The 24305-nt window shown below is 45.0% G+C and overlaps 1 protein-coding gene across 1 annotated transcript; it reads right to left on the bottom strand.

The window, feature by feature from the left end:
- Positions 1-20115: 20115 nt before the first annotated feature.
- Positions 20116-22130, bottom strand: LOC115791932 (GTPase IMAP family member 9-like). The gene is made up of 2 exons (XM_030746232.1): positions 22077-22130; positions 20116-21027 (listed from the first exon to the last, which is right to left on the bottom strand). Exons 1-2 carry the CDS (start codon positions 22093-22095, stop codon positions 20198-20200), a joined length of 849 nt encoding a protein of 282 aa, XP_030602092.1. The 5' UTR covers positions 22096-22130; the 3' UTR covers positions 20116-20197.
- Between the last annotated feature and the right edge of the window lie 2175 nt (positions 22131-24305).

Raw genomic sequence — 24305 nt, 5'->3', positions numbered from 1 at the left:
GCTGCTGTTACACCCAAATTTCCCCTCTGTGGGACAATAAAGGCTGTTTCTTCTTCTTCTTCTTCTTCTACTTTAATTTATTTAAAAAGGGAACATGTACAATATTAACATAAATGTTACCATTTGATGCATTGTACTAGAGTTAGCTTAAAGCTAATTTGCATTTGCAGTCCCTTGGCAGGTTACATACAAAAAATCTCAATAGAAGAATATCCAAAAAAAAAAACACCCACCCGCACACACACTCAGAAAAACATCAGTGTTTACAAGTTGGTGAGTCTTTCAGCAAATATTTCAATGTTTTTAAAACTTTTGATAGAACTATAGTTCTTAATGATGTTGGACAGAGTTTTCCATTGAGTTGTGTCTTTCACAGAAAATACTGATTGTCCCAAAGCAGAATAACAAAAGGGTACAACACAATCTTATTTGAAGATATCCTTGTAGATTTTATGGATTTTCTTGGTCGAAAGTTAATAAAATGAAGTAGTGGAGGAGGGGCCAAACCATTTAAACTCTTAAACGCTAAACACATATTAAAAATTTTTTTTTTTTTTTTTTTTTTTTTTTTTTTTTTTTTTTTTTTTTTTTTTTTTTTTTTTTTTTTTTTTTTTAGCCTGTCATGTCTGGTAGATCTTGCAAGCAGAACTGTGATCTGAATGCGTTGTTGTGCCAAACATATTTGCTATTTCAAGATGAGCTCTATAGGTTCTCAATAGGCTCTTCTTGTTGTTGTTTTAACCCTTTATTTTATTTATCTGAGTTATTTTTCCACATACTATGTAACAGCCAGAGCTGACAGGCTGAAGAAGAGGAAAATAAAGAGAAGAAAAAGGGAGAGAGAAAGGGAGCAAAAAAAAAAAAAGGGGAAAGAGCACAAGTCTATTAATCAGATACTTCATCACTTTAACATATAAAAAAAAATACTATCAATACTTGCAAAAATAAATTTGTGTGTGAAAAACAAAACTAACAAAGCATGTTACGCACACCAACAATTTTGTTGAGTTGTGATTGAGTGGGCGTTTGTGTCTGTGTCATGTTTGTGTCTGTGTCATGGAACGTACTTACCAATGAGGGCAAAACGCTGCAGCTCCACCCATCAGAAGCCAGAGGCAGGTACGGAAAGCCCCCAGAACCCCAGGCCACCAGCAGCCCACCAAGGGCCAGGAAGACCCCCGGCCACTCAGTCCAAAGACAACCGCACACCTACCCCAGCAGACGGGAGAGGGTGGTCTCAGACGGAGCCCCCCCCGTCGAGGAGCGAGGGCTCCAGGGAACCCAAGGCGATGAGAAGCCAGCCCCCCCCAGCGGCCAGCCCCCTGCACTGGCCGGCGGCAGGGCTCCCGGGCCCACGGCACCCAAGGACCGCCCGACCCTCCACAGAGCCCCCCCCCACGCCGAAGAAGCCAACGCAGCCCCGCACCGCACCCCCCTGGGGGGCAGGCCAGTACCCACGCCAGAACACCCAGCCCCACCCAGGAACCCCGAGGCACCCCCATCCCAGGGGGGTAGGGGGGAGGAGGCAACCAGCAAGGAGCGGCCAGGAGGCAAGGCACAAGGCCCAGACCCAGGTCCAGCCATACATACAAACACACCCAGACACCCGTGTACACATTTATACACAGATACTCATACATGCCCATACATACTTACCCACACACAGATATGCCATACATACACATTCACTCACCCACCCATACTCACGGAGACGGTGACAAATACACAAAGACACACATTCATCCATAGCTACCCACCCTCTGAAGGCGGGGCAAGTGGAAACCACCCCAGGGCCAACAGCGACCCCAGGACGCCACCAGCCCGGTCCCCAAGGAACCACCCGCCCCCTACCCCGGGCGAGACGCAAGAAATCGGGGTGTAAGATGGCCCATCCACCCCTCCTCCTCCCCAACTTGTAGGTCTATGTGTTAATGTTTGTGAGTGAATGAGGTGTATAGGGTGCAGTTAAAATTGAGGGGACAGTTATGCCACAAGCGCCAACTGTTGGTCGTCAGCGCTTGCCCACACTGCCCCCCCAAAACCCTCCATGTCTAAAGTGCAAATAAAATTTGGAGACAGACAGTGACGAGGATCCGAGTGGGGCCACCTCAGCGGCCCATCTCATCAACCTCTGAGTAACATGCCTGCCCCAAAGGTCCTATGTGTATCAGGGTGTAAGTGTGTATGTGTTGTGAGTTATAATGACTAAAGTGCAATTAAAACGGAGAGGCAAGTGGTGGTGCAGCTCTCCACGTGGCCTCTCCATCCTACATCTGTGAGTGATGTGTATTCTGTGTGTGTGTGTGTGTGTGTTTGTGTATGGGGAGGGGGAGGGGGGGGGGGCATATGACCAGGAAAAATCCTGGAAGAAGATAGCCAGCTGGCTGCTGGCTCAATAGGCACCCCGACCTCCCCCACCCCAGCACAGGGCAGGGGGAGGTGAGCCCGGGGCCGCGGTGACAGCATCCCGGAGCACTGCAGCACCCGAGGTTGGCGCCCTCGCCCCCACCGCAGAGGGCGGCCCGCTCCTCCTAGATGCCCATTCACTCAACAATAGACACAAACAGGCGACAGGACATACTGGCCTGGGCATGGAAATGCAGTGCCCAGTCCCCCCAACCACCCCACCGCGGCCCCATCCCCCACCCCACCCCCCTGCAATGCAGGCACCCCAGGGCCCCAAAAGCGTAGACCGGACATCCCGACGTCAGGCCAACCCACCCCACCCGGCGGCGCGGCCGGGACAGCAGAGGCCCCCCCCGCGCCAGGGGGGGCCCACCGGGAGCCGGCGCGGCCCCAGCGCCGGGGCCCCAGACCCCAGCCCCCAAGCCATACAGGGAAGACCAGCCAACCGACCGAGGGCCGGCACCACCCCCCCAAGCACCCCGCCCACACCCCAGGACCGAAGGCAGCACCATCCAAGCCCCCACCACCATCAACCAGGACAGGCACACAGACATCACCAGAAGGTCGCCCCAGGACCCCAGCCCCAGGAGGCTACCAGCTACCCAGGCCCCCGGAGTCCCCCCCCACCCCCCCACAAAGCACATCAGGAGCAGAGCCCGCAGCCCACCACCCCCACTAAGTAATGGAGCTGAGCAGTGGGAACCAAAGAGAGTCAAATTCCTCCAATTTGTTTTTAGAAGAAGCAGACATTCTCTCTAAACTAACATGATCTACTAATAAATTTCTGTACTGAGTAATACATAGTTTATTTTTTGTCTTCCAGTTCATGAGGATCATCTTCTTAGCGATGCACAAGGCAGTAAGAACTATGTGTGATATATTTAACTCCATAATTAATTCACTGACATCACCTAAGATGCATAGTCTGGGGGAAGTTGGGATATGACAGCTAAACCATGTGGATAGATCTTCACAAATCCTCTGCCAAAATCTCTGAACTGGTACACAAGACCACAGAGCGTGTAGATGATTATCCTCTGAATTGCTTGTACAGTGGGTGCATATGTTTGAGTGTGTAAGGCCCATTTGGAACATCCTTTGTCCAGTGTAGTATGTTCTATGGAGAATCTTATATTGTACAAGTTGTATTTGGGGTCTTTTAGTCATTTTGAAGATATTTAAACATATTTCTGTCCATAAATTTTGATCCAGGTTGACAGAAAGATCACGCTCCCATTTTGTAATTGGGAGGGAAACTGAATCATCAGTTTTTATTAATAATTTATATAATTTTGATAACAATTTTGGGGTACAGAGGTTAAGAAATTCTGTTACCCAAGTAGGCATTTCTAGATTCAATTGATTAAGGTTAAATCTTCCCTGTAGGACGGACTTAACTTGTTGATATTCCAGAAATCTACCGTTGCCAATTCTATATTTTGATATAAGTTCTTGGAACGTGATAAAATTTCCATCTTGGATAATATGTTCTAAGTTATTTATACCCTTATCACGCCATAACGGAAAATTCAGCATTTTCTTTTTCTGACAAATATCTGGATTGTTCCAAATGGGTGTTAGTTTACAGGGGATGAGTGAAGACTTAGTTATTTTTAAAAATTCCCACCAGGCTGTCAGAGAGGTATTTATACTAAGGACTTTATAGCAGTTATGATGTTTAATACTGGAACTAATGAAAGGTAAATCTGAGATTTTATTTTTCCACAAAACGCCTGTTCTAGATCCAGCCATGGGTTGTCTAATGAGTTGAATTTGATCCACTTTGAAATATACTGCAATCTACTGCTTAAGAAATAGTAATAAAAGTTTGGTAATTCTAGACCTCCACTGTGTTTTGGCTTTTGTAAAGTTTTTAAGCTTATTCTTGACGGTTTGTTTTTCCATAAAAATTTTGAGATGTTTGAATCTAGTGACTTGAACCAAGGAATAGAAGGTTTATTAGGGATCAATGAAAATAGATAATTAATTTTTGGTAAAACCATCATTTTAATGGCAGCAACTCTCCCCATAAGTGATATAGGTAAACTGTTCCAACGTGTGAGATCATCCTCTATTGTTTTTAATAAGGGGATATGATTTAATCGTACCAAGTCTGAGAGCCTGGCGGAAAAATTTATGCCTAAATATCTAATATTTCCTGACTTTAGTGGGGTCCTAGAGGTTCTCTGGAAATTACAATTCAGAGGCAAAACTGTTGATTTACTCCAATTGATAGAGTAATCAGATATAGATGAGAACTTATCTATCAGTGTGATAGTCTTCAAAAGAGAGCCTTGTGAATTCCCAAGGAAAAGTAATACATCATCAGCATAAAGGCTAAGTTTATGGTCCATATTTTCAGTTTGAATCCCTTTAATATTTGCATTTTGACGGATTGCTGCTGCTAGCGGCTCAATGAAAATTACAAAAAGAGAGGGAGAGAGTGGGCAGCCCTGCCTAGTGCCCCTCTGCAGACTGAAACTTTGTGAAATGAGATCATTTGTCCTAACTCGCGCATTCGGAGAGCTGTGTAGTGTTCTGATCCAGTTTATAAAGGATGAACCGAATCCAAATTTTTGCAGAACTGCTAGTAAGAATTTCCAATTTACCCGATCAAATGCTTTCTCTGCATCTAAAGACACGATTGTCGTCTCTAATTTGTTAATAGAACAATAGTCTATTATATTTATCAGTCGACGTGTATTATTGGCTGAGTGCCGACCCTTGATAAAGCCTGTTTGATCTGGATGTACAATAAATGGAGTAATACTTTCTAATCTTTTGGCAAGGGCTTTGCAAATTATTTTAAGATCTACATTAATGAGAGAGATTGGCCTGTAGCTGGATGGGAGTGTGGGGTCTTTGCCTGGTTTAAGAAGCAGGCTAATGTTAGCAGAGTTTAAGGTTGGAGATAAGATGTGGTCATTCTGAATCTGAGTTACCATTCTGAAAAAAATGGGAGCTAGCTCAGACCAAAATTCTTTATAAAACTCGGCTGGAAAACCATCTGGGCCTGGGGCTTTATTATTTGGGAGATGCTGTAGGGCTTCACTAAGTTCAGACAATGAAAGAGGTAAATCCAGAGCTGCAGCCTGGCTGTCATTTAGTTTTGGTAGATTTATATTATTAAGAAATTCTTCAATTTCAGTATCAGATGGGTTAATCTGTGGTGAATATAAGGCTTCATAGAAGTCTCTGAAAGAGTTATTTATTTGTTGTGGGTCATGAGTAATAATACCAGTCGAGTCTTTAATAGAAAAAATAGCTGTTTTTTCTTTATTCAGTTTTAATTGCTTGGCCAGGAATTTTCCAGATTTATTTCCATGCTCAAAGTTTTCCAAACGCAGCCTCTGCAACATAAATTGTGTCCTTTTATCAATTATTTCATTTAGCTCCAGTTTCAGTTTCCTCAGGCTGATAATTGTATGTTCTTGTGGTGAAGCGGCATAAGCAGTTTCTAAAGATTTAATTTTTTGTTCTAATTCTAACACAAGTGCTTTTTCTTTATTTTTCCTATGCGAGCAGTAAGATATTATTTTGCCCCGCATTACTGCCTTTCCTGCTTCCCAAAGAACACATGGTGATATTCCTGGAATATCATTATATTCTAAGTATGCTGACCATTCCTTTTTGAAATAATTAATAAAATCTTCTTCTTTAAGTAATGATGTATTAAATCTCCAGTTCCTGATTGGTGGTGTGACTCTTTTCTGTGTCAGAGACATAGACACCGGTGCATGATCGCTAATAGTGATAGGGTGAATCTGAGTGTCTGTGATATCCATCATTATGGAGCTGCTAACTAAAAAGTAATCTAAGCGGGAATGAGATTTGTGTACTTGTGAGAAATAACTATAATCTCTCAAAGTAGGGTGATGTGAACGCCAAGCATCGCAAAGTCCAAAATCCTTCATGTACTGTTTAAGAATGTCTGCAGACTGCCAGTTCCTCTGACTCGCTGCTGTACTGAGCCTGTCAATATCTGCATTAAGTACCAGGTTGAAGTCTCCTCCTATTACAAGTGTGGTGTCAGAGTGATCTGAGAGTGAAGTGAACAAAGCATGAAAGAAGGAGGGGTCATCAACATTTGGTCCATATATACTAGCAATACATAAATCTGTATTCTGTATAGATAAATTAAGTATTATAAATCTACCTTCAGGGTCTATTGTACTGTTGCTAATGTTAAAGTTTATCTTCTTGTTAATCAATATAGCTACACCTCTTTGTTTGGAGTTATAGCAGGCTGAGTACGTGTGAGGGAACTGTGGAGAGGAAAGAGTGAGCACAGATGTTTTGGACACATGTGTCTCCTGTAGAAAAACAACATCTGCTTTTAAGTCTTTTAACCGATTAAAAATTTTTAGTCTCTTTTCCCTCGAACCAGCCCCGTGCACATTCCATGAGACAAATCTGAGTGTGCTCATATTTAAACTAACTGATGGACTGTTGTGTGCTCACTAAGGATGTGTGTGTGTGTGTACATATGTTCTGTATGTTGGCGTGTGCCCTTTATATTGATGTGTGCGTGTGTATGTGCGCTGTATGTTGGTGTGTGTGCATCTGCGCTGTATGTTAGTGTAGTAAACTGTAGCATTGTAAGTGACGTAAACATATTGCTGAGTGCAGAAAGAAAAAAGACGTGTAAAAAGTGAACTAAGTGACATAAGAATGAAATTAGATGAGGGGAAAACAAAACAGAACAAACAACCAAACAAACGATCACGGTACTATGCTGACTCGTCGGCGTTAATGGTACTACTTAGACAGATTTAGACTATTTAATGGTACTGTTTAGATAGTTGAAAAAAAAACTCAGAAAAGAACGTTAATATGGACACAGATCACCTGATCGATCAGCTGAGCCATGGCGTGGTGTTTTTGTCTCGGTAAAGCTGTCCGTTTACATACAGTTTGTCCACGGCGATGACAGCCCGGGAGCCTTCCTGCATGAGCTTCTTCCGGATGGGGAATAGGGCCTTGCGTCGCTCCAGAATCTCCTTTGGAAACTGGTCGTTGACGCTGAAGTCCGTCCCTCTCAGCTCCCGGCCGCGGCTCTTCACCAGCTCTTTTTCTTTGAAGTGTTCGAATTTGGCCACGATCGGTCTGGGTCTGCGTGCTCCGGGTCGCTTCCCTCCCAGGCGGTGGACTCTATGGAAGGCGATGGTCTTCACGGCGTCCTCCGGGAGCTTCAGGTGAGTTTGGATAAATTCCTTCACTGTAGCCTCCGGGTCCTCCTCTGCCTTCTCCGGGATACCTGAAAACACAAGATTTTCTCTCATGCTGCGGGCCTGAAGCTCGATAATCGATTCTTTAATTTTCTTATTTTCTTCTGAGAGCCGGGTCGTGTCCTCGGTGAGGGAATTCACCGACTCTCTGAGGACAGCGTTTTCAGCAGCCAGTGTTTCCACCTGATGCTGGCTGAACTCGACTGACTCCCGCAGGGCCTGAAACTCCTTGTGAAGGATTTCAACCAGGGCCAAGCGGGCGTCAAAGCTGGACAATTTGTTATTAATGGACTCCAGAATGTCCACAATATTGGTGGTGGGTGGCGAAGTTGCCTCTGGGGAATCTTCTGGGCGGCTTCTTTTTGTGGACGGCGTTGCTTTGCTGGTGGAGGGAGTCGGCGTCTTGTCTGTTTTCCCCATGACGACTCGCTCAAAACACCCGTCGATGTACCGCAGCAAACTATCCAGGTCCTCTCCACCGTCCTCCAGATTGTTGAAAATAATTTAAGTTAGGCTAAGAAACTACCTATATTTTTTTAGTTTTAAGCCTGTCTAGTTATAAATTGGCGAGAAAAAAAAAGGCTAATCACGCAAATGTTTGCTGATAGAGTCACGCCGCCATTAACGATACTGCCGAGATTCACAAAGTCTCGCGTGACTACAGCATAGTCTCCTGACTACAGCAGATTTAAAATTTTTTTTTAAATTTTCAAATGTCATTAAATGATGCCTCTCCAAAACCTTACAGTGATGATATTGCGTAGATTTTTTGTCCATTGTTTTTAGAGTTTGTTAATAGAGAGACTCGAGTGGTTTAATAACTGTTTCCCCAGCCCGTCCCCAACATATTATAAAATATGACATATGGGAAAGGATCATGGTATGTATGAAGGTCTTGGCAGCATCCATTGAAAGGCAGCCTGTAATGTGCCTGAAATTTATGAGATTGTATTTAATGGTCTTAGTCAGTTTCTTTACATGAGTACAAAAGATTGAAATTGCAAGTGAGTTTAAATATCTTGGTATGATTCTTGATTCAAGTCATACCAAGATTTTTAAACTCACTTGCAATTTCAATCTTTTATACTTAATAAAAATGTCTCCTCTGACTGTTTTGTTTTAGAAAAGAACATATCTTTAGTTTTACTTATACTAAGAGTGAGACAGGACTGATCAAGCCACTCCATGATTCTTCCCATTACATTTGTTAATTTCTTCACTGAGAACGCTGTGGGTTTTGCATATGCATATATAACAGCATCATCAGCATACATTTGCATATTAATGCTGTGACACACTTGTGGAAGGTCATTAATATAGAGCAGGGGTCTCAAACTCCCGGCCCCCACCCCCCCTGGTTCCAGCCCACGAATTGATGTCAGAGTATAATATAATTTGGCCCTTTAAGTTAGTTTTTTAAAATTTTGCTTTCCCCTCCAGTTAAGAAAACCATTTGTTGTGTAATTTAAATCAGATATCCCCAGGTACCATCCGTGGGTCATTTGGTACTGGGTTTTATTTGTTATGAGTGTGGTTGACGTTTTATTTTGAAAAAAGAGTGGCTTCATTAGATCAGTCTATGATTCACTCTTAACACGTCACGATGTTTGTCTCGGTCACGTTATATGTTACTACTAAAATTAAAGTCATAGTCTTCACTGGTTCCCTACCTGTTGAAATGCTGTTACACAATGCACACATAAATTCGGTGTATTTTTCAGACTCGCCTGTTCTTAATGCAGCTGTTCACACCGACCGCGTCATTTCGCAGGATGAATGTGAGCATTTATTTTTTCAGGATCAAGTTTCATTTTGTTGACTTTGGCAAGCAAACAAACATCTGACCAAACAAAGTGCTGCATTTAGCAACATGTGAGCTTATAATGCAAAACGCGCATTGATACACTGAATAAACAGTGATGTGGGAGCAGTAAAATAATACAGTGTTACCTCAGACACACAGCTAGACGCTGGCTCCAGGTCAGTCGGCTCTCTGAAATAATTTCTGTGCCTCAGATTCGATCCCAGCTCTCCCATCAAGAGCTCAAACTGCCCCCTGACATCATGGAGTATCACAGGCATCAGCTCTGAGATCAAACCATGGACCTCTCCCTGCTGCTGCCTTCTTATGAGTTGGATGAACCCAGAATCTCAGTTTCTTCATCTTCTTGTTTAGAAACATCAGGACCTCATTACATCATCACTTGATGTCCACGCAGTGTGCGGGTGTGTAACAGTCTTAACGAACTAGGTTGGTTGACCTACGTAATGCTCGGATAAAACGCTTTGAGTGTTCAACTGGAGTAGAAAACAGCTGTATAAGAGCGAGTCCATTTATCATTTATATTTCACAACACCAGGGATGTATTGTATTTATCCACCGAAAAGAAGAATTTATTTGACTACATTGCTGTGCTGACAAACACTGCGTTTTACACAAATACTGCATGAATCCACTCTTTCAGTTTTCTGACTACTTTTTACCTTTACTCCCTACATTTTTAGACAAATATCTGCACTTTTGACTTCTTACATTTTCAAACAGACTCGTTATTTTAGGTTTAACACGTCTGAGAGAAGTTTGCATTTCCGGTCACCGCGCCATCAAACATCAAACCAATCTGAGCCTCAATAGCAGAACAATAACCAACCCAGTCTGCCCTGAGACCAGATTGCAATAACACACATGCGCGTAATTTGTGGGGGGGATAGGGGGTTTATGACCCCCCGAGTAATCTGATCCAATCACTATAACCCCCCCAATAAAGTCACATCATTTCGATTTAGAAAAAACATCTTACATGAATAACATGTTAATTTTCTTTATTCATTATTAATTTTGGGTCAAATACTAGCATGTTTAATCATTTGGTAATGTAACCCCCCGTCTCCCCACAAAAACTTGGTATCACTCAAACTGCTTTCTCTCAGACACACCATGAATACCAGTTCAGGTATTTTAGCTCCGTTAGACCTGCTGCTCCTAATCTGACAATGAGTCAAAAGAAAAAGATGAAAGTGGTTATTTGCGCACACGCAGCTCAGTACAATACCTGTAATATGTAATAAACTAAACTCATTAAACAAGTGTATAGTTTACACACAGAATACACACATAACATTTTATGTATTTAGTTAATAATAACTAATATTAGTACTGGTAACAGGACTGAAGATGAGAGTCCCAGAAGGTCCAGGATGAGACTCGTTATATTTTAAACACATCAAGTTCAAACCTTTTTCTCTACAGAACGTGTTTAATAGTAAAGATTGCATTAAACTCTCACATGCTCAGTGGAGAACAGACTGCTGTAAAATATTGTATTTATTATATTTGGCCAAATGAAAACAGTTTCTTTAAAAGTTAAATGAGGGGCTGCAAAATTGGTAGTAAAACAAAACAGGTTCATCAAAGATATTTGTTACTGTTGGAAGAAATGTGAAAAATGTAAGCCTTTTCTTAATTGTTGAAGGTGTAAATACAAATAAAGTTAAATAAATACATAGTAAAAGCATTACAATGTATTTCTAATACATTTCTAATTAACCCAAAATCTCCTGAACCCTGAGCCTGGTTCTGCTGGAGGTTTCTTCCTGTTAAAGGGAGTTTTTCCTTCCCACTGTCACCAAGTGCTGCTCATAGGGGGTCGTTCTGACTGTTGGGTTTTCTCTGTATTATTGTAGGGTCTTTACCCACAATACAAAGCACCTTAAGGTGACTGTTTGTTGTGATTTGGTGTTATATAAATAAAATTGAATTGAACTGAATTGACATAATGAAGCATTTTATTGTGTTAAACCTGCAGTTTCAGGGATGCACCGCGTGATCACGCTCGTGTGTGACGCAGTGAAAGCTTTTACAGTAAAGTTGCACCTGTGAGAGGCGCAGATGCAAAAAGTGAATTAATGTCACACAGCAGATCTGCACGGCTGCGTTTGCAGCTGCACTTTTTGCTTATCAGTGTTTACCTGAAAATTTTCATCAGCTTGAAATATTCTCATTTTCTCTGATGTCATTTTTAAAGAAAAACATCATTTTATATTTGGTTTACTGTGTTTAAGAAAACGTTTTCTGGCCATTCAGACTGATGTTGTAATTTTCAGGTTCAGATCAGTAAAGGTTAATCTTGTGAGTGAGTCTAAAGCACTTTATTGTTGTGAGCAGTGAAGCATCATCGTGCTGTCGCATCACAAAAGAATATTTTCTTTAAAACATTCAGGCGGACGCTGTGAGTCAGAGCAAACATACTTGTTGAGGATTCGACCTCTGTTGCTGGGTACCAGATTAACTGACCACTGCAGGGCTCTGGTCAGAGAGCACAGACTCATCAAAGGGATTTAAACATTTAATGACGAACTGAAGCAGCCTTGATACATGGCAGTTTCTGTAGATACATAACATAAAGAAAGATGCACAGTCATATGAGCAGGCAATCATCTGCATACACCCATTCAACATATAGACTGAAAGCTAGCAGTCACACAATAATGCTAATTTTTTTTTTTTTTTTTTTTTTTTTTAGCCTGTCATGTCTGGTAGATCTTGCAAGCAGAACTGTGATCTGAATGCGTTGTTGTGCCAAACATATTTGCTATTTCAAGATGAGCTCTATAGGTTCTCAATAGGCTCTTCTTGTTGTTGTTTTAACCCTTTATTTTATTTATCTGAGTTATTTTTCCACATACTATGTAACAGCCAGAGCTGACAGGCTGAAGAAGAGGAAAATAAAGAGAAGAAAAAGGGAGAGAGAAAGGGAGCAAAAAAAAAAAAAAAAAAAAAAAAAGGGGAAAGAGCACAAGTCTATTAATCAGATACTTCATCACTTTAACATATAAAAAAATACTATCAATACTTGCAAAAATAAATTTGTGTGTGAAAAACAAAACTAACAAAGCATGTTACGCACACCAACAATTTTGTTGAGTTGTGATTGAGTGGGCGTTTGTGTCTGTGTCATGTTTGTGTCTGTGTCATGGAACGTACTTACCAATGAGGGCAAAACGCTGCAGCTCCACCCATCACACAATAATGCTAATTAGCGTAATGCTAACGCTCGATTATGCTAACTCGCGATTATGCTAACGCTACAAATCGGACATTCTATAGAGCTCAACAACACACTTGGAGCGATCTAACAGGATCTAACATTGTCAGAAGTGATAACCAACTTAAACATATCATCATGCTTTCTCATAAACACAACTTACATCGTCAGTGACTGCTGTACTGCTGCTAGTATGACAAGCGAAGCTGAACACACACCGGAAAACAGGAAATGAACTAGGCACTTTCAAAATAAACGGGTGTTTCAGAATAAAGGTCTAACTGTATGAACGTCTCTACTTGAAGAATTCTTAACAGCCGCCCCCACATTTGCCTTGTAAATGTGTAAGACAGAAATTCTTCAAGTGTCTTTATTGTCTTCCTGAAGGACAGGAAGTTCTACAAGCCGAGCAACTGGTCGTGTGTAGACTCTGTCTTTGACCTTGACTTCTGCCGTTCTAATACACCCATCCTGGCTAGCAATGGTCTTGATGACTCGCCCGATGTGCCATTGAGCTCTTGGCAGTGATGGGTCTACGATCAGGACAATGGAGTCCACAGCAATGCTCTTTGTTGACCTTTGCCACTTGTACCGGGTTTGGAGATTTGGCAAGTAGTTCCTTGTGAACTGGAGCCAAAACTGATCGACTAATGTCTGACAATAGCGCCATCTACGTCTCCCCATGCCTGCTGGAGCATAGACTACTTGAGGCAAAGCAGCGTCACGCCGCCCCATAAGGAGGATGTTTGGAGTGATGGGGTCTGGATCGGCCACATCAGCTGACACGTAGCCTAGCGGTTTCGAGTTCAGGATCCCTTCCACTTCTACCAGAGTTGTGTACAGGACATCTTCTGGAATGGACTGGCTACCTACTGAGACTTGAAGGCCTGCTTTGATCGACCGCACCTCTCTCTCCCATGCCCCACCAAAATGGGGAGAATTTGGTGGATTGAACTTGAAATCAATCTGGTATTCTGCCAGCTGTTCCTTTACTTGAGGTTCCATGGCTGCAAAGGCTTCTCGGAGTTCTCGCTCGGCACCACGAAAGTTGGTACCACAGTCTGATAACATCTCCCTTGGCCGACCACGCCGGGCGATGAAACGACGTAGTGCAAGGAGGAAGGCATCCACATCCATGGATGTCAGGAGCTCTATGTGTACTGCCCGCGTTGTTAGGCACTTGAAGATCACACCCCATCGCTTTTCTGTTCTCCTACCTATCTTCACTAGGTAAGGCCCGAAGCAGTCAACTCCTGTTGAGTAGAATGGTGGACAGAGTAGTCTGAGGCGTTGTGGGGGCAGGTCTGACATCTGTGGTACCTTTGGCTGAGCTCTCCAGCGTTGGCAGGTTGGGCAGTTGAGTTGATGGTGTCGGATGGCTTGTCGTCCCCGCAAGATCCAATACTGTCGCCGCAATTCAGCATAGACTCGTTCTGTGCCTGGGTGCAGCAAGCGTTCATCCATGTCTTTGATCAGAAGTTTCACTGCAGGATGCTTTGGATCCAGCACAATGGGGTGGACCTCTCCAATGCTTGGGTTCTGTAGTCTCCGTAACCTTCCCCCTACACGTATGAGACCGGTTTCAGCGTCCCATTCTGGGGCGAGGGTGAGCAGACGACTGTGATTTGTCACAGGTTTCTGTGCTTTAAGGGCAGCAACTTCTTCTGGGAAGCTATGAACTTGACACCCTCTCAGCAGCAAGATTTCGGCATCCCTGTGGCTGAAGAGCTGACTGTGTTCTGGGCTTGTGGCCGCCCCGTGACCTTGTCGTGTGGCCTCTATTAGTTCCTTCCATGAATTGTACTGCGTTGCCTCAGGAATGACATCATCGGTGTCCACTGCTGTATAGCAGCAAAAGGTGATACTTTTCAGTTCTGACGAGCTTGCTGTCATAGTGTGCTCGGGCTTTTTCGGCCAATGTTCGGGGCTTCGTTTGAGGAGTGGGGGCCCTTGGCTCCAGCGACCAGGTCCTGCTAGGTCTAACAATGACATTCCCCTCGTTATGTCATCAGCCGGGTTGTTTGGACTGTCGATGTACCACCAAGCTTGTCGGTCAGTCAGTTCTTGTATCTCTGATACATGTGTCCCGACAAACACTTTATATCGACAGGAATCTGATTGGAGCCACTCCAAAACTGTGGTGGAGTCAGACCACAGAACTGTTCGTCGGATAGGGAGTGTCATCTCGGTCTCTAGGAGTTTGGCAAGTTGAGCCCCAGCTAGTGCCGCGCAGAGTTCTAAGCGGGGTATAGACTGTTGTCTTTTGGGAGCTACTCTTGACCTAGCCATCACAAAGGAGGTGTAGATGGCGTCTCTTGTATGGACTGTCAGGTAGGCCACTGCTCCATAGGCTCGCTCCGAAGCATCGCAGAAGATGTGAAGATCAAACTTGACATCTTGACCTTCCACAGGGTTTGGTGAATAACAACGAGGAATAGATACCTTGTTAAGGTGTTTCAGTTCACTCTCCCAGGCTTCCCAGGATTCTCGGAGGGCAGGCGGTAAATCTGGATCATCCCAGCCTCTTTTCTTGGACCAGAACTGCTGGATTAGCACCTTGGTGCGGGTTGTGAATGGTACCATGAATCCTAAAGGGTCATACTGGCTAGCCAGTACTTGGTAGGCTGTCCTCATGGTCAGTGTGGAGTGTTCAATAATTCGATACCGATAGCCCAGGGTATCAGCTGCACAGTTCCATCGCAGGCCTAAGGTGGGTTCAAGTGGATCAGTACGGCTCTGGCTCAGCCACTGGTCTGTGGCTAAAGATCTTGTATCAGTGGGAAGATGAGCTATCACTGGTTGATTACTGGCCCACTGCCTGAGATCGAACCCTCCCTCCGCCAGTAGAGTGCGCAGCTGGTCAACTCTTTCTTTGGCTGCAGATCCGGTTGGAAAACTTTCAAGGCAGTTATCGACATAGAAGCTCCGCAGAACAGACTGTAGCACTTCCGGATGGCTTTCTTCATAGTTGCGAGCATGGTGCTGCAGTGCAAAGATGGCACAGCATGGGCTGCTTGTTGTGCCAAATGGCAACACCTGCCATTCATACACATCTGGGGTGTTCTCACAGTGCATGTTTCTCCAGATGAACCGCAGGAGTGGTCTGTCCTCGGGTAGAAGGCGGATTTGATGAAACATCGCACGGATGTCACCACTTACTGCTACTTGGTGTTGCCTGAATCGGATGAGGACACCCACCAGCGATGGACCTAGCATTGGCCCAGGTAGGAGTTGCTCATTCAGGGAGACATCTTGATGCCGAAAAGAGCAATCAAAAACCAGACGTGGTTTGTTGTTGTGACATACAAGATGGTGAGGGAGATACCAGGCTTCTGCTGACTGCTCCGCTTCACTGGGCTGAAGTTTCTTAACATAGCCCGTCTTTATGAGTTTGTCTATCTCAACTGAGTAGATTGCTGCGCTTTCGGGTTCTCTCTTGAGCCGTTTCTCTGCGTTCCTCAGGTGGGCCATGACTGAGTGGATCGAGCTGTTAAGCTTGGGTGCTCCTGGTTTTCTAAGGAGGGGGATTGCATACCGGTGGACACCTTCAACTTCCAGGCGCACTGTTTTTGTTTCTAGGAGGTTGATAGCATCTTGGTCCTCACGAGAGCGCACAACCAGTTTGTCATTTCGGAAAGGCAAAACGTCGAGTTGCCATAATCTTTCAACATTCCAGAACAGTTGCTCGTCTGGATTAGCAACTGAGGTGAAAAGGCACTGCTGCGCCGAGGGCTGCCCTGGCAAACACCTTTCTGCACCTTGTAGGGCCCATCCGAGGGCTGTGTGGATGGCTATGGGTCCGCCATTAAATCCTCTGCGGGTTGGCTTAGTGGCGGTAATGAGATGCGCATGGTCTGAGCCGAGCAACACCAGTGGCCGTGCTTTGTCGAATGATGTTAGCGGTATTCCTCGCAAGTGGGAGTGTCGTCTTTGCAACATCTGCACGGGGTAGGTCTGCTCCACCAGATCTAGACCTGCTGCTGTAAATGCTCCCTGTATCTTGTACCGCTTCCGTGGGTTTTCTTTGGGGGAGATCTCGAAGTTAACCTTTGACCCTTGCAGGTGCGTGACGTCCGTCCGTACAGTGCGTAGGGCAAGAGTCTCAGACTCCCCGTTCAGCTGGAGCTGTTGAACTGCTAGCGGCAAGATCATTGTCTGTTGGGCTCCATCATCTAAGACAGCAAAGGTCTCTAGTGAATTGGAATTGTTGTGCAACAAGACCGGAACCACCTTCAGGAGTACTTTACTGGACGCTATACTCGGTGTCTAGTATACGCGACTCTCTAAGGCTCTTGACTCTTGGTTGTTGGAACGGCGCTGGGCAACATTGTGGAGCACTTGGAGGTGGATGTCACCGCAATCGCTGCAGGGTTTCTTGAGGGTGCAGCACTCAGGTGTATGGTTACGCGTACATTTCCAGCAGCGCTTGGTCTCTGTTAGCCATCTGTCCAGTTTTACAGCTGATTGCTCTTTGATGCTGGGACAGCGACTGATGTAATGCTCTTTACTGTCACAGAAGATGCAATGTACTTTAAACATCTTCCCTTTGCCAGGTGGCATGAAGGTGCTTAGTTGACTGGGTTCTGCACTATGGTAGACTGCTACACTCCGACCTTTGCCCCTAAATGGGATTTGCTCCTTCCCACTACTAGCAGGTTTCTCTGATTGATAGCGTTGTGCTAATCTGTTTGACATGCGTTGCTGTTGAGCTTTACTTTGTAGCCAGCTATTCAGGTCTTGCAGGTTGTAAGGGTTGAGGCTTGTGGTGTTAAGCTTCCCATGTAGCTGGAGGTATTCAATGAACCCATCCCTGTGATATTTGGGCAGCTTACTGAGTAGGCGGTCAACATGGGAGCAGCAGTTGAGTTCCATTCCCCGAGGTCCCTCTAAGGAAAGCAGCATGCTCACTAAGAGATGGACTCTGAGAGCGAAGTTCTGGAAGGTGTGTGCATCTCCAGACTTTACATCAGGGATTGTCAGAATAGCTGCTATTTCGCTCTGTGCTAGCTGGTGTGGCTGGCCGTACTGAAGTTGTAATGCTTGCATGGTTGCTGTGTATGGGAATGGCTCATGCCGACATGCCTGGCCAATCATCTGTGCTTCAGGAAGTTTTAGGTGTTCGAGCAGCACATGGTATTTGTATTTCTCAGTCAGTTCAGAATGGGGTTCGAGTAGGTTGTCTAAAGCTAACTTTAGGTTAGCAAACTCCCTTTCACTATCTGCCGTGAAGTCTGGGATTTTAGGTTTAGGCACACCATATATGGAGCGAGGCTGCGGACCAAAGTTGTAAGGATTCATAGTTTGGCCTGTAGGAATCTGTGACTGAGCAGCTGGGAAGCTGTTACTCACCGCTGGGAAAGGTGGCAGAGCCTGGTGTGGAACTGTTGGTGGTTGCACAGGAGCGTAGTGGTGCGAACTGTAGGTTGAGAGATCCTGAGGTAAGGTGTAGTTTGGGCCCATTTGTGATCCATGATAATCCGCTGTGGGCTTATAGGGCACACCTGTGGTCGTCAATAGCTGCTGTACCTGGGGCTGGTGCCTGGAGATAAACACCTCTTCACCGGAATACAGGCCTGTCACTTGGGACGGTGAGGGAACTGTTGTTATGGGATGCTGGTGAGTTGGAGTTGGTGTCACCATACCGGATGAGATGTCTGAATAGGGGGAGTTGGAATGTCTTATGGGTTCCGGACATACCGGTGTGAATGCAGAGTTAGCCCTTTCACTGCCAGCTGCAAAGGTGTGGTCTCTCGGCCCCACCTCTCCTTCCAATGTTGGAATCACACTCGTTGGTGTATGTCTTTCAGTGCGAGGCTCTCTATCGCATACCTGCTTCTCTGTGGATGGGGAGCAGTTTGTAGAGTCGACACAGGTAGGGGGGCAAAGTGGTGCCTGTGTTTGTGTGTGAGTGGGTGTGGTATCTTTCACACGGTGACACTCTTCATTCTCCTCTTCTTCCTGCAGGAATGATGTAATATGCTCTAACAGTTCTTGACGACGACGTTGTCTGCATTCATATTGGCGCAGTTTGTTGGTGACTTGAGCTATTTCTGCTCTTTCTTCCTCCTCACTCCTAGATATAGAGTCAATGAGTTGTTTGAGTGACACTGTGCTCAGTGGGTCACCTGTACTTGACCTGCGTGAGGTTACTTTGGTGCCTAGAAGAAACGCGGCATCTGCCTGTCCGCTGTTCACAATGGCTGCTGCTCCTCTCTGCTCCTCGTACCCTCCTTCATTGGGGTGGGAGGAAAAGGCAGGCTTATGTGGATTGTAGGCAAGGCTGTATTCTTCTAGGTGCTTGGGCGTGCGGTGCTGTCTCACATGTCGCTCCATCACATCTGTGTGAGGGAGGGATGCTGAATGTTCCTCTGATGACATATTCTACAGCAGTCAATTATCCGGCTCGAAGGACCTTTGTTGAGGATTCGACCTCTGTTGCTGGGTACCAGATTAACTGACCACTGCAGGGCTCTGGTCAGAGAGCACAGACTCATCAAAGGGATTTAAACATTTAATGACGAACTGAGGCAGCCTTGATACATGGCAGTTTCTGTAGATACATAACATAAAGAAAGATGCACAGTCATATGAGCAGGCAATCATCTGCATCTAACAGGATCTAACATTGTCAGAAGTGATAACCAACTTAAACATATCATCATGCTTTCTCATAAACACAACTTACATCGTCAGTGACTGCTGTACTGCTGCTAGTATGACAAGCGAAGCTGAACACACACCGGAAAACAGGAAATGAACTAGGCACTTTCAAAATAAACGGGTGTTTCAGAATAAAGGTCTAACTGTATGAACGTCTCTACTTGAAGAATTCTTAACAATACTGACTGTTAATGTAATTGCAAAGTCCCATAAATCATGTGATCAATAACTAATATTGATTAGTGAGAAGCAGATGTGCAGTGAGCTTACCCCCCCATCCTGAATCCACAGCTAGTTATTATTGTGTTCCTCCTGCAGTGTGCACAGGCGCTTTGAATATTTTAATGCTCAAATATCCGTATTGTTAAGTTTCCCAGACGGCGTTCCTGAGCAGGAGCAGAGTTCAGTGTTGGGATGTTGTCCTTGATCCATTTGAAAACATGAATTCAGTTTATTTTTTGCTGATTAAATAACTACATATTTTTTAGTGTTAGACAAGTTTTGCACACATTTCTAAAATATTTGTGTTTTCCTGTTATTAATGGCAGGTGGCCTAATAAACACAGAGCAGCAGCTTCTACTGTGCTCTACTCGTCCCTGAAATAGAAACTGCTGACGGCTCTGAGCTGCAGCTCGAACCGTGACAGAAAAGACAGAACAAAAAACTCGGACTGAACTTTAATATGGACAGAGTGTAAATATTTACAGTTAATGTTTACAAGGGCTGTAAACAAACACACACATACATGCACACACTAATGGGAGGAGCCACGCACATAAACAAACACATGATCATGAGTCTGTGTTGCTGCAAAGAAGATGCGTTAACAGAAAAGCTGCAAAGTTACAGTTTCCATATCACAGTATTCCACATTCTCCGTGTTTGGCTGCTGCTCCTGCAACTCCCATTAATGCTCCCAGAGCTGCTCCCACTGGACCCAACACGCTCCCGACTCCCGCTCCTATCCCCATCGCCCTGATGAACCGGTTCTTCATCTCTGCCCGTCTTCTTGCTTCGTCTTCAGGCATCCCAGGATTTCTTTTGAGAAGCAATGTCTTCCTTTTTACGATGGCTCTCTCGACCTCCATGAACATCTCATTGATGTAGTACGTTCCTCCGTTTCTCTGAACCATGGTGTTGATCTTCTTCAGCAGCACTCTGACCTGAGCGGGATCCTTGCTCCTGTTGTCCAAGACGTGATATCGGTCTCCACACTGACCAATGAAGTCACGCAGGGCTCCATTTCCAGTAATTAAAGTTTCGATGTCGACTCCATCAGCGGTCAGACTGTCTCCGTGGGTGATCAAGGCCATGGTGTAACATGCTGCTTCTTCTCCAAACAGCTTCTGGAGGATTTTCACCGTTTCTTGTTCTTCTTTGGTGAATCTGCCCATCTGGATCACAGCCAGGAACACGTGAGGACCGGGAGCAGTGAAGGAGATGCATCTAACGATCTCTCTCTTCACCTCCTCCTCGGTCAGGGTGGTGTCAAACAGACCCGGAGTATCGACTACAGCCAGCGTCTGACCTCCACACTCTCCCATCTCCTTCTGGCACCTTGCTGTCACAGAAGAAAACGATGACAAAGATTCAAAAGCATTTCTTCCTAAGATGGTGTTTCCTGTTGCACTCTTCCCAACTCCAGTTTTCCCAACAAGCACCATCCTGAGGTGTGGTTCCTCTGCACCTGCCAAAGAACACAAACAGATTACTGTGGGACTCGTCTCATAGAGCAGTTACATTGACAGAATCAGGAGTCTGATGATGGAGGACATCAAGCCGTACTTCAGGAGTAAGCGAGACATCGGCTCACTTATCCACCTCACCAGGATCTACAGAGAGGACATCGGGATGTCATTCCGACTGGGAAGTGTGGCCGGATGGTTGTAAAGGGAAGGAAGGGGATCTAGACTGCAGGCAGAATAGTGGGCGTTGAGGACAGCTAAGTGCCTGCATATCCCACATGCTAGAGGAACCATGATGAAGATGCACAGCCTAAACCGCAGATCCAGGAGCGTACCAGAGGACACAGGAGCTCAAAGCTGTCTGCAGCTGTCACCCATCTCAGGAGGAACCTTCAATAACCCGGCCAACAATGCACAGGGACTAAAACAGGAAACACTAAAGCCAATCACAACAATCCAAAAACCACCGAACGATTATGAAACCAAAGCAAAGAATTTACAGGCTGAACAGGATTCCTCAGTGAACGGCATTTATCGGGAGGAAGTCCCATAAAAGCAGTTTCGGTCATGATGTCAGGGCTGCAGATGCTGAGCTGAGACTTCCAGGGAGAGTTTGGACTCTGCAGAGCCGGAGAAATGAAATCATTTGGTTCCTGTGAACGCCTGCAGCTCTATCAAAGCTCTGTGACTCCAGGATCTGCTGCTTCATGGTTCTCAATAAAAGGCCAGAGAAGTCCTCACAGGTGCATCTGTGAGTCAGTCACACCTGTCGGGTCATCAGCTGCAGCTCTGCTCCAGGATCAGATCTCAGTCCTGTGGTTCTGCTGACCTGAGGTCAGTTACAGCTGTGACTACATTCAGAAACCTTTTTATTCCCACAGACCTGCATAAATAAATCTGCTCACAGCTCAGACACACCGCGGATCCAGACTTTTATCATTTTAAAACTTTTACCTCATTTTAAAGTCGGTGAGAGTTTATTTTTAACAGACTGTTAAATATAAATAAATAAGTAAATCATGATAATTATAAAGGTTGTAAATGTACTCACGAGTTTGCATGCCGGCCATGTTTGTGTGTTTCAGAGGGTCACAGCTTTGTAGCAGCTGGATTCCTGCTGAGCCGCTTATATGAGCTGTGACGTGGCGACTGTCCCTCCCTTTGATGCCACCACAGCCTCCACAGCATCAGCTGCTCAGAGTGGGCGGAGCCTTGGTTTGGGTCCAGAGGCCTGAAGATGTTGCTCCATCCTGCAGCTGGAGGCGTGCCCCTCAGCCCGGCTGTCCTCTGTAATTACTCTGACTTTGGCTCCAGTTTCTCTGAGCTGTGATTGGTTACTGCAGGCCTCTCTCTTCAGGTCTCTCTTGAAGAGCGATTTTAGTGTCAGTGAGACGTTGAGCTGGATTAATCAAGGATCACACTCTCGCTCTCTGAGGCGTTCACTGTCAGCTCAGCGGCGTCTGCAGTGCTGACATCCTGACTGACTCTTTTTTGGGACTTCCTTGGATGAATGAAGCTCACAGAGGAATCCTGTTGGGCCCGTTTGCCCGTCAGTTCCTGTTAGTGGCGATCATTTATGGTTCGCTTTGTTTCCTTGTTTATATATAACAGTGTGGTGGTTTTAGATCGCCGTGTTTACCTCAGAGTTACTTCCTGTTTTGATGCATTCTTAGAAGTTTTCCTCCCTTTCTGGGGTTTTCCAGTTTGGCACAGCCTCCGTCTCACCTGTGCTCCCTTCAGCACCTAAATAACAAAAACATGAAGCAGCCTCACGGAGCTGTTAGACGGTGGTGCGTTTGAAGCCATGTTATTATTATTTATGCAGTGTGAGCTGGTTTCATCTGTCTGACAGAGGTGCTAATATTAAAAATTACAGACAGCAGAATATTACAGTCAGCCTGTTACGGCTCATCAGGCTGACGGGATCATAAATAAGTTTCAGCTGGATTCAGATTAATGGAGGAAGCTGCACCACTGAAATGTTCAGAGAGCCGGCTGACTCCGACTAACTCTATCAGTAATCTGTCTGTCTTCTTCAGCAGATGCAGACCACCTCCATCTCAGGATGGGGCTGCTTGGGAGGATGGAGCTGGGAAGAAAAGCTTTAATATGTTTGCCTTCTTTTTCCTGGGTGAGAAGGAAACAGGAGGGCTCGGACCCGGCTGCAGGTGACCCTCCAGGTCTGAACTGAACTACCTGAAGAGGAGGTGAGGACAGAGATCAGCAGATGCATCTCCTTTGCTGCTCCTGGTCCTCATGTACTCCTTGCTTTGAGCCAGTCGACCAGATTCACAAATGAAGAAGAAGAATTGGAGAAGAATCAGCACGTTACACTGTGGTCTTATTCACCGTGGAGATGATGTGCAAGCAGATGGAGTTGAGAAGAAGAAGCAAAAGGACGGGCAGAGAAGAAGATGATGTTCCTCTCCGGTCTCTTTGTTCTGTGATCTGCAGTCCCTGAGAGATCATTGTTGTAACAGTTCTGACAAGAGTCCTTAGCAACAAAGTGTCACAGAAAACACACCTGAAGGAGGCGGTGGGGTTAAGGACACAGCGCTGACTCAAAAGGATTCCTGGTCAGCTGGAGTGAGAAGAAAATCCTTTCTGAGAGCTCTGAAGGATCCTCATAACTTAGATCATTTCTAAATATTAAAAGATACCTTTTCTCCTTCCTTTCTGCTGTCCTGGTCTGATGGAGTCTGAGTCTTACAGCCAAGGCTGATGTTTGAATTCACAAGAATTTCCGTGCAAAGACTCGAGGACCGCAGGACCCGGGGAACACCATTAGACCAAAGGGGGCGTGGCCAAATGAAGCCTGTGTCGAGGCCCGTTTTGTCTTTCAGAACATTACGTGATCAAAGCCAAATGAGGTCCCATTTTCTGAAATCACATGACTGCCTCGTCATGTGATCGAGAAGTATCAATAAAGCCTCCCTCCATCAAAGCACTTCGTCTGTGTATCCACAAACACAGCACACACTGTCTCTATACAATAATTCATTAATCTACCACAGCTGATCTGTTGATACTTAGATACCACGATCAGCATGGATTCATTTGATCTGGTTTAAAATACCTCAGATGGAGATATTGACATAATAACTGTATAATTATGCTAACAGATTTTCCAGACATGTAACAGAACATAATACAGTACATCAAGTGTCCAGCAGGTGGCAGCACTCCTAAATGAGCCGCTAAACGGTGGTCTGTGTGTTCAGGCTTTTGGGGAAGATGGGACACATTCACAGGGCCTCATCACAAAATCACTACTGACACA

This window comes from Archocentrus centrarchus, chromosome 14, assembly GCF_007364275.1.
Source record: "Archocentrus centrarchus isolate MPI-CPG fArcCen1 chromosome 14, fArcCen1, whole genome shotgun sequence".
Classification (NCBI taxonomy): Eukaryota; Metazoa; Chordata; class Actinopteri; order Cichliformes; family Cichlidae; genus Archocentrus; species Archocentrus centrarchus.
This window is presented reverse-complemented; position numbering and strand designations above follow the sequence as displayed.